The sequence below is a fragment of the Elephantulus edwardii genome, unplaced genomic scaffold (assembly GCF_000299155.1).
Source record: "Elephantulus edwardii isolate Elephantulus edwardi_28Jun2011 unplaced genomic scaffold, EleEdw1.0 scaffold00367, whole genome shotgun sequence".
Taxonomy (NCBI): Eukaryota; Metazoa; Chordata; class Mammalia; order Macroscelidea; family Macroscelididae; genus Elephantulus; species Elephantulus edwardii.
The window spans coordinates 195261-210549 of record NW_006400117.1 but is presented as its reverse complement, the minus strand read 5'-3'; the positions used below and the strand labels follow the sequence as shown (position 1 = coordinate 210549).

Genomic DNA, 15289 nt, shown 5'->3' with positions numbered 1-15289 from the left:
GTTGAAGCATCTCAACTGATAATGTCAATTCTTGAAGCCTTGGAGGTTTTTTTTGCCTCAATGAAGCTCAGATTTTTTCCTTCAATATCATCAGCTCTTAATCATATGCTACTTCTTTAAATGGCTGAGTGGCAACTAATTATTATTTTTTTTTCCATAATAATTGTATTCTTTCCATTTTGTTGTTACTCAATATTCTACCCACTGAAGATGCTCAATATTTTGCCCATAGAAATGTTCGATATTGCAACTCAACGTTTAACATTGTTTTCTTCCATATTTTTCAACTTGAAAAAGGCCAATCATATTCTTGTCTTTTGGTTTTCTAACAGAGCCTTGTTACTCTGCTCAAAATCTTACATTAAGTTCCCACTTTACTCTCTATAAAAACCCAATAGATAATGGCTTACAAACTCTAATACATGACCTTCCTATGAACCCTTTAGCTCTGTGACCTAATTACCTAGTACACTCAACTACCTCAGGAGTTTGCACTAGTTATCTTCTTTGTTAGGTATCCACATCCCCAGCTCCTTCATTTTCCACTCACTGGGTCAGAATCACTTTCTCAAACGCATCTTAACATCTGGCTGGTTCTACACGCATAACACTTTTTATAAGAGCTGTGTTACGCAGTATTTGTCCTTTTGTGACCGAGATGTTTCACTCAGCATAATGTCCTCCAGGCTTCCCATGATGTGTAAAATTTTATAAGTTCACTGTTTTTCGATGCTGCATAATATTCCTTTGTGTGAATGTACCATAGTTTTTCTATCCATTCGTTTGTTCATAGACACCTAAGTTGCTTCCATCTCTTCGCTATTGTGAATAACATAGCAAAAGCACAGCTGTGCATTCATCTGTTTAAGTCATAGGCTCAGGTTTCTTTAGGGTATATTCTCAGTAGTGGAATTGCTGGGTCAAATGGTATTTCCAGTTCCACCTTGTCTTTTCCCATTCTTTTCTTCAATCATGATTTTAATGCAAGTATTTCCTTCTTTTTGAGAAAGTGTCAGAACACTTTCCAGAGTGGCTATAACATTTTACATTCCCACCAGCAGTTTAGAAGGGTTCTAATTTCTTCATAACCTCGCCAGTCTTTGTTGTTTGCTGCCCTGTTGAATTTTGCTACTGTTGCTGGTTAAGTGTCTATCTTCATTTAATAGAACAAATCTTTCATTACGATAAATAAAGATCTCTGTTTTCCTCACTGAAGTACACTACCTTTAGCAGTCTGGCATGCTTTTGTATACAGACAAGGAGCTCTGAGGTACAGTGCAGAGCCTGCCTTTCTACTAACTCAGAGGTTCAAATAGATGAGCAGCTCCGCTGAAGAAAGATAAGTAATCTCCTCTTAAAAAAATTTATAGCCTCAACAAGCTAGGAACTCTTATTCATTACTGGTGGGATTGTACACAATCACTCTGGAAGGCAGTTTGGTATTTCCTCAAAAAGCTGAACACAGAAATTTCATATGACTCTGCTATTCCATTGCTTGGAATATACCACAAGAAAAAACATGGAAACAGCCCAGATGTCCAACCACAAATGAATGGATTGAGAAGTTGTGGTACATTCACACAATAGAATACTACACAGCACACAGGAGCAATCATTTTGAACACTATCTAACTTGGGAGGGACTGAAGAGGATTATGCTGCGTGAACTAACTCAGTCTCACAAGGACAAATACTGTATAAAACCATTATTGTAGAATGAGTATGAGGATCTAAGGAAGGGGGTGGAAGCAGAGGGGTGAAGATTTTGGAGGAGGTATGTTCATCATAGGATTGCACAACTCGATGGGTGGGGGAGTGAAGAAAATGGGAAGAATCTTGTGTGAAAAACAATGTATTAGAACTCTGTAAAAAATCAGTATTAAAACCAAAACAAAACACCAAACACCAAACATTTACAGCCTCAGAAACCCCTGGTGGAGGATCATTACCAGCTGCAATCAAGTTGACAGCAGTGGGGTTGTGGTTTATACACCCAACTCATACTATGACTTTCAACTTCTTTAATCTCAATAATTTTGCTGCTATAATTGTTCCCTTTATCTTGAATCATCTTTTCTTTTTTCCACTGAATCATTAAAACCAGCATTTAAATAGCTGTAAAAATTTTCACTCCATCCAATATATTTTAGCCACCACAGATCCATTTCTCTGTTGTTTTTTTAACAATAAAATCCAAAATAATCCATAAGTACTTTCTCCACTTTCACTGTACTCATTCTTTATCTCAGCCTCTCATTTATACATAACATAGAATAAATCTGTAGGTCATAAGCCTGAGTCTAGCCTAGTCCCTACTACAGTTCTAGCCTCTCTGCTCACCACTCTCTCCTCACTCATCCATCTCCTACCATAATGGCCTCAAGCCATGCTATTGATGTCTACTCTAGAATGATTCCAAATGCTACTTTATCGACTCTTTATTCAGTTAAAGCTCTTCACAAATGAACTAGTATCACTGAAGTGATTATTTTCTTGAAGAACTTAATTTATGGTCATTTCCTTACCTTCACTGGAGAGCGTGTCATCATCTCGCCAGAGCCTCGAGGGAATATTCGTGCTTGGGCAATCATTTCCAATACACTAGTTTTTCCAGCACTTTGATCTCCAACCACAACCACCTAAGCAGAAGGAAAGAACATTCATTCTCATTTTTGACACAAAGTTACTGCTATATTTATGTGCTGTTGAGTTGCCTGGGACTCATAGCAACTGTATGTACAAAAGCTCTGAACCCAGCTCAATCCTGAGCCAACTCATTGTTTCTGACACAAAATTACATTTCAGTAAATGTAGAACATTGCTCTCAGACATTTTATTTAGTTTTTAAAAATATCTACAGTTAAAGAGCACTCTGTAGACGAGTGGATAAAGAGTTGTGCTGTCAAACCAAAGGCAGGCTGCATGCATTCCCCAGCTGCTCCTTAGGAGAAACATTGACAATCTCTTCCCATGTGATTTACAGCCTCCGCAAACCTGCTACAGGTTCAGCTCATGGTAACAACAGTTAAATGATTTTAAAAATATTGTTGTTATGTGCAGTCGAGTCGCCTGTGATCAAAAGCGACCCTATGTACAGCAGCTCTGAACACTGCCCTGTCCTGAACCAGTTCCACTTCACTAATTCCAACACACCAACCCCCCATTGGCCCAGTCACTGTTTCAATCTAGCTCATCTGGGGTCTCCCCCTCCTGCGCTGTCCATCCACGCTCCCAAGCATGATGTCCTTCTCCAAGGGCCTGGCCACGTGACCAAAGTGACGTGGAGCTTCAAAATCCTACCCTCCAAGGAGAAACTTGGATTCACCCTCTCCAAGATATACTTATTTTCTTGGTGGTCCATGGTATGTTCAAAACTCTTTTCCAGCACAACTCGAAGGCATCAATTCTTCTGTCAATCTTAGTCATTGTCCAGATCTCTAATGCATAGCAAGTAACTGCGAAGACCATGGGCTGGATTAGGTGCACTTTAGTCTCTAGACTGACATAGTTGCTTTTCAGCACTCTGGAGAGGTCCCTAACAGCGGATTTTCCCAATGCAATTCCTCTTTATTTCCTGATTGCTGGTACCAAGAGTGTTGATTGTGAAGCTGAGGAAGCTGTAATTGTTAACAACTGCAATCTTTTTTCCATCTCTCATGGTACTGCCAATTAGGCCAGTGGTGAGAATCTTTGTGTTCTTGATGTTGAGCTTCAATCCATATTTAAGGCTGCAGTCCTTGACCTTCTGCAGCAAGCCCTTCAGGTCCTTCTCAGTTTCAGCAAGCAGGATGATGTCATCTGCATAACGGAGGTTGTTGATGAGTCTATCTCCAATCCTGATGCCACCTTCATCCTCATAAAGCCCCGCTTCATGAGTGATCTGTTCTGCATATAGACTGAATAGGTATGGAGACAGGATGCAGCCCTGACACACACCTTTCCTGATTTTGAAACATGCAGTGTTTCCCTGCTCAGTTCTGAGGACTGCTTCCTGGTCCAAGCATTGGTTTTGTATAAGCACAATCAAGTGTTCTCAGATTCCCATTTTCCTTAAGGCTAGCCTCAGTTTGTTGTGATCCAGACAGTTAAATGCCTTTGCACAGTCAATGAAACAGACAGACATTCCTCAGGTATCCTGTTTTCTGCCAAGATCATCTGACATTAGCAATAATGTCTCTAGTGTCACCACCTCTTCTAAACCCAGCTTTTATTTCTGGTAGTTCTCTGTCAATATACTGTTCCAGTCATTTTGGTATGATCTTCAGCAGGATTTTGCTAGTGTGTAATTAGTTGTTGTTATGTGTCATCGAGTCAATTGAGACTCATAGAGACCCTATGTACAAGAGCCCTGAAACCTGCTCTATCCTGTACCAATTTTACTGTCTCTGATACACCTACCCTCATTACCCCAGTAACTGTATCAATCCATTTCATCGAGGGCCTCCTTCTCTTTCTTAATCCTTCCACCCTTCTAAGAATTATGTCCCTCTTAAAGTACCAGTCCTTGCAACATGTCTAAAGAATTCAGATAAAGCTTCAGAATACTTGCCTCTAAGGAGCTGCCTGGCTTCACCCTATCTAGGACGAACCTGTTTGTTCTCTGGCAATCCGTGACATGAATTCAACAATTATCTCCAGCACCACAGCTCAAAGGCATCAATTCCCTATCAGCCCTAGTCATTGTCCAGCTCTCTGATGCACAGCAAGCAACTGTCAAGACTATGGCCTCCATCAGGAGCACCTTAGTCTCCAGCCTGACGTCACTGCTCTTCAGTACTCTGGAGAGCTGCCTGACAGCCACCTTTTCCAATGCAATTCATCTCTTGATTTCCTGGCTGCTGGTACCTAGAGTGTTGATTGTGGAGTCAAGCAAACTAAAGTGTCAACAATCTCAATCTCCTGTGGAAGAAGGAAAAAAACCCAAAACAATCTCAATCTCTTCACCATCTATCATAATGCTGCCTATCGGCCCAGTGGTACGAATCTTTGTTTTCTTGATGTTGAGCTTCAATCCATAGTGAAGGCTGCAGTCCTTGGCCTTCTGCAGGAAGCACTTCAGCTCCTCACCTTCAGCAAGCAGGGTTGTGTCATTTGCATAACACATGCTGTTGATGAGTCTTCTTCCAATTGATGCCATATTCCTCCTGATACAACCCAGCCTTCTGGATGATCTGTTCTGCACATAGATTGAAAAGGTATGGAGACAGAACACATCTCTGGCGTACACTCTTCCAAATTTTGAACAATGCAGTGTTCCCTTGATCTGTTCTGATGACTGCCTCCTGGTCCAAGTATAGGTTTCACATAAGCATAATCAAATGCTCTGTGATTCCCATTCTTTTTGTAGTGATATTGTTCTCTCTGCCGGGTCATATTAGTGAAAAAATAATGGTTAATAGGCAGACTGAGAATACAATCAGTAACATATCAACTGGATCCATTATTAATAGTCAAGATTATCTAAATAACTACTTGGAATTCATTTGAACGACAATTTTAAAACCAGATTACTAATCCACAAATCCCTTAAATAGCTAATTTATATTTAAGAAAACATATTTTCAATTCTATAAGGTTAACTTTCATGCATTAATTTAATATACTGTCAAGCACATAATACCAAGTATTTGATAGTCCTTTTCTGCAACAGATAAATACTGGGAAAGAAAAAGATCAAAATAAAGAGCTATAGTCAAACATTTAGTATTTAAAACATCAACTGAAACACATGAATAAAATGATGTAGATCATATATGTATGTTTGTATTTTGAGAACGTAAAGCATTTTTTTTGCTCATAGGCAAGCTGTCTTACTTACTCGTGGCAGATGATCTTGGGTATTATAACTGGCATCATAATCAGACAGAACATCAAGTACTTCAGAATACATGTCAATTAGAGATTTCTGCAAAATTAAAAAGAAAACAACCCTTAAAGCAGAGATATAACTGTATCAAGAGAAAATAATCTGATAAATTAAGGTTTTATAAACCCTGTAGTTCTTGCTGCAGACTAAAGTTCTACTTTTCTTACACAGTTTACCCATAATTAGAGACATTCTGATTTAATAAAGGACATTAGGATTTCTTAGACTCTTAATTAAATGACAAAAAGAAAATTTAGTTAATTCTGACTGGCTAATTTAAATGCCCAACAGAAGGCCATTAACAAGAAGGCCAAAGAAGGGGTCGGCTAGAAGTGACCAGTCCTTGGAGAAGGCAATGAGGCTTGAAAAGTTCAAGGGTCACCATAAGAGAGGAAGCTCTCTGAAAAGATGAACTCACATGGTGACTGTAATAATGGGCTCAAGTGTTGGAGATGGTAAGCATGGAACAGGTTAGGATTAAGGTTCAGATCCATTGTTAATATGGTCGCTAGAGAGCATTGAACATACCCTGTACTGTCAAGAAAACAAACAGATTCATCCTAGAGAGGGTTAAACTGGGCTACTCCTTGGAGGCAAGGATTCTAGGGCTTCGTCTGACATACTTTGGACATGTTGTAAGGAAAGTCCTTGGAGAGGGCCATCATGCTTGGTAGGGTGGAAGGACAGCGCAGGAGGGGAAGACCCTCTATGAGGTGGATTGATTCAGTGACTGGGGTAATCGGGATGGGTGTGTCAGAGGCAGATTGACTGGCACAGGATAGAGCAGGGTTTAGGGCTATTGTACATAGGGTCGCTATGAGTCACAAACGACTCGACGGCACCTAACAACAACAACAGAGAAGTTCAAAGATAAAAATAAAACACACTGTTGCACAAGTCAGGCTAACATACGAGAACACATGGGGCAGATTATAAAAATCAGTCTTCCTCCACTGTTTCTCTCTGTATTAGCTAGATCATGAGCTTTGCACCTAAGAAACTTCAAGTAAGTACCTAATGAATGAATGAACAAATAGGCTGGGTGGACGGTGCGAATTATCGTCAGGCATTTAATTATTATGGATCAGGGATTTTAAGTTTTAATGCCATGGTAGGAACAAAATGAAAGCCTAAGATTCTATTTATCTATTACTATAAAAAAATAATTAAATAGAAGGCAAGTAACACAACATTCATCTTAAAAAGTCATTACTATTTTTTCTACACAAAATGATCTTGCTAAGGTATAAACTCTTAACATATTAATACTTGGAAATAACTTTTCTCATTTGTTTCCTATCAGTATAAACATAACTATTTTTCCTGTAATAATCATTCAGGGTAACAACTATTACGTTCCTCAAGGTAAACCAGAACTTTACCCTCGGCAATAGAAAGTACATGCCATGGTTGTGCTGTGCATAGATGCTCTATAATTATAATAAGGATAACAGAAGTCCTTCAGTTTGATTCAGCACATATGTCTGGCTTAGTGCAGAAGCAAATTTACTTTACTGATAAGGTTAATCAACAATACCAGCAAGCATTTCGTCCACCACCACCCCCCACCGCCCCGCCCATCCTTTAAAATATCTAAGAAACCTTTTGGAGGAAAATGTCTCCTTAAAAACAACACAAGAACATGGGCACACAAGTGAAGCAATGATGGTTTTCCCTATTTTATGGTTGCAAAAATAAAAATAAACTAGAAATTTCAGGGAGAAAATAACCTCAGAATAAATAATTCAAGAGTATAAGGACTTTAACAGATATAATATACTAAAACGTGGAGACTCTATGTGTTTGGAGAGTCTTTAAAACAGGTATTCCCAGTGACTCCTTTCCACCAAGGACACAACGCACACTTGAGCCTTTCTATGAAGATGGCGCCGAAAGCAAAGAAGGAAGCCGTGACGCTCCCAAAATTGAAGCCAAAGCAAAGGCATTAAAGGCCAATAAGGCAGTCCTGAAGGGTGTTCACAGCCAAAAGAAAAGAAGATCCGCATGTCACCCACCTTCCAATGGCCTAAGATCTTAAGCTGAGACTCTGAATGCAGCCCAAATACCCCAGAAGAGCGCCCAGGAGAAACATGCCTGACCACGATTCCATCCTCAACTTTCCCCTGACCACTGAGGCAGTCAGGAAGATAGAAGATAAAAAGACACTTACGTTCACTGTAGATGTCAAGGCCAACAAGCACCAAATCAAAGCTGTGAAGAAGCTCTATGACATTGATGTGAGCAAAGTTAACACCCTGATTAAGTGTGATGGACAGAAAAAGGCCTGTGTTCGACTTGCTCTTGACTATGATGCTTTGGAAGTTGTCAACAAAATTGGGATCTTCTAAACTGAGCCCAGCTGGCTGATTCTAAATACAAATTTTTATCACCATAAAAAAGAAAACAATACACACTTGACAGTTCATTAGAAACTGGTATCAGTGAAAACATACTGTTTTTTTAAATTTATTTATTTTTCTATAATTATATTTTATTAATTTTCATAAACATTTACAGAGATTTTGGGCTTCCACTCATTCATTGTTGCACTATTCTCTCTACCCTCCTCCCAGTTTGTTCTTGTCCAAATGCCACAGTGCTTGTCAAAGCCAGTTCTGATTAATCTTCTTTGTCAGTGTGTCCTTTGCCATTCCCTATCACTCCTCCCTGAGAGAGACTTCACCCTGAGTCATAAGGAAAAGGGGATGGCGTATTCTCTTAGCTACTTCCTGCTGAAAAGGGACGCTGTGGGTTTCAGGGTGAAGATCTTCTCTCACTACTCTAAAGGGCCCCTTTGGCAGTAGGAAACACATACTGTTAAGGGGGAGTAATGTTCTCAAAAAGAATAAAGTAAATTTAAAATACCTTAAGCTTTCTATGATGGATGCCTTTGTCATCCTTTTGTAATACTAATTTTCTCAATTCTTTGTTCTCTTTTTCTAATCTTTCCAAGATTCTCTGGTACTTTAACTGCAACGAAATAAGAAAAAAAAATTAACAATTTAGAAAAACAACGGGCTAATAAATCATATTAAATCCAATTAAAATCTTCCCCAAATCCTGAAGAAGTCACATCTCTTGAGTATGAAAAATGAAATACTGTTTAAAAAAGCAATAAAAAGAGAATAAAACTCAATTATGAACATTATTTCTTTATCCAAATAGTGAAATTCATTATAATTTTCTAACAGAATCCAACACTTCAATTATTTTACCTTTATAATGAAATTACAGAAATATGAGCAAGTGAAAATTTAAATTGACTTTTGAGTTTTTATAAAGGAGTTATTCAATAAAAATATTTTATTCATATTCTATGATTTTATTAAAATGATCTAAAATAACTTTAGTTAACAGTATCTGTGCATGCATTGTGTGGCAGGTCCTATATTAAGAGTTTACTGCATTAACTCAGTGCTCATAGCACCCCAGGAGTTAGATGTCCAATAGATTAGACACCTGAGGTCAGGGCTGTTTGGAAGCCTATCAAAGGTCACGAAGCTAGGAAGTGGTGGAAAAGTAGGATTTTGATACAAGTTTGGCTGAGTTCAGTTTGGCTCATATACTTCCAAATGTTGTCATTTCCATGGCCAAAAATGTTAGTTTAAAAATAATGAGCTAAGGACAGGATTTTAAAAGGTTACTCTGTCAAATGGGTTACTTGACTGTACATTTTTCTTCTCAAATAAACTGAATATCCAGTTTTTACACGCAGCAAGTTCTGGCGGTCGCGTGAGTAAAGAGTTGTGCTCCCAACCTAAAGATAGGTGATGTGAACCCACCAGCAACTCCATAGTCTCCTCCATGCTTTTTACAGTCTTGGAACACCCACTGGACGGTCAGCTATGACTTGGTTTGGTTCTAACTTGACAGCAGTAAGAGGCTGAGAGTTTTTACACTGTTATTCTTTACCTAAACATCAGTGTTCAGAAAACTACTAGTATTTACTTCTTCCTACAAACAGCACATTATTTATGTTCAATTTATAACTTTTATAATGAAAAGTAATGACTTGTCAGAAAAAATTTTGGTTGTTATTAAAAACCTTTTAAGAAAAATAATAGGAAATCATAGTTCTATCCTCAAAAAAGGGAGCTCTGGTGGCCTAGTCATTAAGAAATTGTGCTGCAATCACAAAGGTTTGAATCCTCTAGCAGGACTGTATGAGAAGAATGGACAATCTCCTCAATTGTGATTTAGTGCCTCTGAAAACCCTCTAGAGGGTCAGCTATGGGTCAGTTCTGACTCAACAGCACCCAAAATCTTAATGAAGGTACAACTTAACGCAAATGTGGAGTTACAAGGTATGCTATAGCCACAGGCTAGACTTCATTATTAACATATTTCTATACAACCTGCTCACTTATATTTAGTAACAATATAAACCTTCTGCCACCAAGTTCAATTGCAATTCACAGGCATTCTCTATCAGGTTTCTGAGACAACAAATGTCTTTTGGGGCAGAATGCCTATCTTTCTCCAGGGGAGAGAACGGTGGATTTGAAACATCAACCTTTCAGTTAGCAGTTCCACAAAAATTGAGAATTCCCAACTCCAAAGTTACTAATCAGCTGCTCCATGGGAGACAGGTGGGTAACTTCCTTCTGTGCAATTCTCAAAACCTGCTGGAAGATCAGCTGTGAGATTTCGACTTGAGGGTAATGCGTTTAAGAGAAGAGCTTTTCAAAATAGTGTCAGAAATATCTTTAGGAAAGGTGACTGCTTTGGACCTTTTGAAAAGCAAAGGTAAAGACAGAACTAAAACTCCGGTAGATTCAATCCAAATTCCTTCAAGTGTTTTAATTAGGAATAATCTACCTATCAATGCAAAATGTGAGCAAAGATTTATACAAAGGTAAAACATGTTGAAAACATATTTTCCCCCCAAGGTAATTGTACTTCAAAATTAGAAGAACAACAACAGTGATTAATACTTATTAATCACTTTGTGCAGATAAACAACAAACCCAAACACATAAATGTACCAAAATAAACTCAACTGTTGCTGATGTGAACTCATGCCAGCCCTGTAGGGCAGAGCAGAACTACCACAGGGTTTCCAAGTTTGGAGTATTTCTAGAGCTGGACTTTTACGACCATCACATCTTTCTTCTACGAAGAAAAGAAAAAAAGTCCACAAACTCATTGTTGTCAAGTTGGAACCAACTCATAAATGACCCCAAAGGTTTTCAGAGGCTGTAAACCGCACAAGAGGACACGGTCCATCTCTCTCCCACAAAGTCACCAGTGGATTCCAATCCCCAGAGAGTCTAACCTTTAGGTTAGAAGCACAACTCCCTCTGGACTATGCCACAAAAGTGCCTTTTAAATAAAATAGTCCCACGCTTACCTGGTTCCTTTTTATTCCTTATTTCTTAATTAGTTTTTGTACCCAAAATAATAAGATCCTCTCATTCAACTACTCTAAATTTTACTTTGTTAAAAAAATTAGTTGATATATTATCAAACTTATATTAGAGTATAAGAAAAAGAGAGTCTCGGATTTATCTTACTCATTAAAATTACCTGAGTACGTAGCAGTTCTTCTTGAAGTTGGTCAATCTTTTCTTTGTCTGAAACCTAGATATGTAAGATAAATTCATTTTAGTTTGGTAGATTAGGTTTATGTAGACTGTATAGTGAGTAAAAAACACTTTTAAAATTCTTTTTGAAAGCAATAACCTATAGTAACTATAGGTTTTATCTACACATTTCATCAAAGCAAATTTTAAATTAAATCATTAAGAATGCAAAAAAGTTTGTATTTGTCAATAAAAGTAGCTCAAGATTTCACACAGAGAAGAAAAACGCAAAAAGCAATAGTTTTCCTGGAACTACCCTAGCCATTTCACACAAATAGCTTGTTAGAAAAGTAGGAGACTAATACAAAGCTAGAAGTTTCTTCATGGACAGTTTTGAACTAAAGCGGAGAGAATTAGATAATTGGAGAAATAAAGCACAGATTACTAAAATGGGCTCTTGGAAGTCAGCTACATGTTACTATTTGCAGCTGCTGAAAAAGTTCCTTGGTAAATGCTAAGTAAATGTTATGTATTTTTTGAGTTGTGAAAAGGGAAAGAAACAGGACAAATGCAAAGAAAAACTTGCATTTTCAGAACGTTAACTGGAGCCACATGCTTGTTTTCAAACATGTTTCAATATCTGCTAAGCCATAATATAAAGAATGCACTGGTAGCAGTAAGTCAAGTGAAACCACCAAAATGAGTTGAACAGAAAACACAAACTAGAATGAAAGCACACGGATTGTGTAAATTACTTCCATTATTTTATGCTAACAGTTCTAAGATAATTAAAAAGCAAATTTTATTGTGTAACAGTTTTCAAAGTAGTCACAATACAATTTTAGATACAAATGTACAAAGATCAATTTTAATGTGTTGATAAATTAAAAATGTCACTTTATGACAACCCACGCAATTATGCTTTGACTCCATGGTGAGGCACAGAAGTTGTCAGCCTCAGTCTTTCAAAATTGTCTATTTAATGAATATAATTCATAACAGACAAAAATTAAAATACATATTCATTTAAATCTTTTCCATTTTATTAGCTATCTAAGCAATCAAGACATCATGGTAGCAAATATGAGAATATTTTCAGATGATTTGTGGTAGATATTAATAAATCTTGTTCATACTACAGAAAGTTATCTTCAAATTTTAACTCTGATTTCTCATATGTTTTCAAAATTTGACACAAAGTTTCATTTAGGAGCTGAAATGACAGTATTGTTTCTTAAAAGTCTATGCCTAAAAGATCCACAAATGTAATTAATTTGAAAAAGTAAGTGAATATAAAACAAACACTAGCTTCTTCCTATTCCTGCAGAGCAAGCAAAGACTTGTTCATAGATTATCTATGCATAGAATGAACAAGAATTACTAATAATCCCCCAAAAGGTAAGGAAACAGGCAAGGTGGGGAAGGGACCTCATAACCAAAAATAAAAAACTTGAAAATCAATGAAGAAACAAATGATTCCATATTTTAATTGGATGGCATGCCAGCATTCTACAGTAATGTAATAATAATAATAATAATAATAAAAATCTGTTTTCTAGATTAGATTCCCAATTAATTTTGAATGGTACCAAAATTTATTTACTTTGTTCCATTAAGTACTCATCTAACTATAGCTCAATTGGTATAAAATGTTATTAGTTTAAAACAGCAGTAGTATAAATGTTTTAGTTTTCAGCTGAACAGTTAATGATTTCATGCAATATATTTAAAATCATTATGAAAATACAGTGTTATTTCACATATGGAGCAATAATTAAGAAACTAATACAATTACACTGAAAAGTTAAAATGCGTATTATAGAGGCAGGGTTATAACTTCCTTAGAAATTTGTAAAAGAAAAAGTTTATATGTAATAATAATTATCTTTAATAGTAAAAAGTTATATACGAAATAAATTTAAAATAAGGTTATAGAAATATTACATATCCAATCTTGAGAATGATATTATTGTTAGTGCTGTCGAGTCAGAAATGACTCCTAGCTGGCCACTGTCCAATGGGTCTTCAAAGGCTGTAAATCACAGAAAGATTGCCCATCTTTCTCCTACAGGGCAGTTAGTGGGTTTGAACCACTTGCTTTTGGGTTGGCTGTACAGCTCCTTACCCATTAGACCACTAGGGCTTTCTAATAATTATATTAAGATTACTAGTCATGAGTCGCAGGCGACTCGACGGCACATAACAACAACAACAACAAGTCATAACTATTAAGAGTATATATACTTATCATTTGTGGTTTTGAGACAAATGTCAGGAACTCATGCAAAGTTCACCAGTATACTATCTACTTAGTATAATGGAACATAAAAATCAATTGTAATGTTCTATTAAAGACAAACTGGTGGTGGAGTCTAGAGCTAACTCAGGATTTTCTAGGAAACAACAAAACATTTAGGTTTACAAAACAATTATCAAAACTGCCAAGATGTCTTTACATATTCTCTTAAGAGACCAACTTAGGCTATTTTCAATCTGTCACTTACTTCAGGCCTTAACAAGCACTTTAGGTACATTTTACTTGAATGTATTCCACTTTTTGAGTACTATATTAAAGACAATAATGCACTTATTGGCAAAATTCAGCCACTTACAATAAGTCCACGTCCTGTGCTTAATATTGTCAGTTTGTGTACTGAATTTAAAACTCACCCTGACAGAAAGGGGTATCAATGGTCCTGAAACCAGAGCTTTTCTACAATGCCAGGGCTGTGAAACTGATGGAGAAAAAGCGGACTCCTCCGCAGAAACATGCTAAAGCTGAAAGAGAAAAACCTTTACTAGCTCCTCACAGACCAAGCCTGAACCTCAGTCGTTTTCTAAAAAGTCATTACGGCTATGCGGAAGTTCCAAATCAGATAGTAGTGAACATGATTATTTAGTACAGGGAGAAAAGGAGAGGCAACAAGTAAGGAACTGCATTGTAGGATAGCAATTTCAATATGGAAGATTATAAACACGTTGCCGCAAATGACGGCTACAGTGAAAAAATGTGTTTCTAAGCATGGTCGTCAATTTAAAAGTGTGTGGCAATGTGTTTAAATGCTTTTACAGCCCCATAGACTTGTACACAAAGAAGCGCCAAAGCGAGCAGCTCCAATGCTTGGTGTCCTACTACATGGGCCATATAAACATACCCAATGAAGGTACAGTCCTATCAGGTTTTAATTTGCAAATATACAAAGGGAGGAATACAAGGGGCAAGTGGATTATCCAATAAATATTAAATATCAATGATTCTCTGACCAATAACTTGCTCAATCCTACCCTTCAGCAGGTTTTCAAGACTGTAAAATTGCATGGATGGAAACTGCCCATCTTTCTCCCGAGGAGCCACTGTCGGAGTCAAACCACCACAGGCTCTGCCTTTGGGCTATCAGCACAGCTCCCTACAGACTAAAAGCCAACATCAACATTCACTTTTGGTAATGTGGAAAAAAAGCTAATGTATTACTAACATCTTATCAATGTTTACATACAAAATTCCATCAGTATTTCTAAACCACATCTTAATCTTAATGTGGTAAGTCTATGGGCTGCATTGCAAACTAGCTTATCGTTATGAAAAGAAAAACATTTTAAAATAACTTGTGCCTACAATTATAGTCCTATTTCTAATTAGAATGACAGCATACACTAGCATTTTCTTTTTATAACAAAGCTAAAATGTGGATAGGATGTCAGCGTAAACATCTAGTTTGTTAGAACATGTAAATGGTTGCCTCAACACTATTAGGACAGAAGTGCTACATTACTATTTAAAATTAAGGCCTTTTGCTAATTTAACTAACAGTCAAAACTGTAACTTGTTATTTTTACTGCCACCTAAGCTATTCCTTCATTGAAATCTGTGAGTTGATTCCACAGCCATGGAATTGAGAAA

General features: G+C 37.1%; 1 protein-coding gene and 1 pseudogene across 1 annotated transcript in view; one reads left to right on the top strand and one right to left on the bottom strand.

Annotated features, from left to right (window-relative positions):
- Positions 1 to 15289, bottom strand: part of OPA1 (optic atrophy 1 (autosomal dominant)) — a 99966-nt gene that overhangs the window by 60130 nt on the left and 24547 nt on the right. The window contains exons 8-11 of the mRNA XM_006902086.1: positions 11393 to 11446; positions 8732 to 8836; positions 5819 to 5905; positions 2526 to 2639 (exon numbers count right to left, since the gene is read on the bottom strand). Coding sequence (XP_006902148.1) covers positions 2526 to 2639; positions 5819 to 5905; positions 8732 to 8836; positions 11393 to 11446 — 360 coding nt within the window. The remainder of the gene's footprint in view (positions 1 to 2525; positions 2640 to 5818; positions 5906 to 8731; positions 8837 to 11392; positions 11447 to 15289) is intronic.
- LOC102845833 lies at positions 7744 to 8214 on the top strand (annotated as a pseudogene).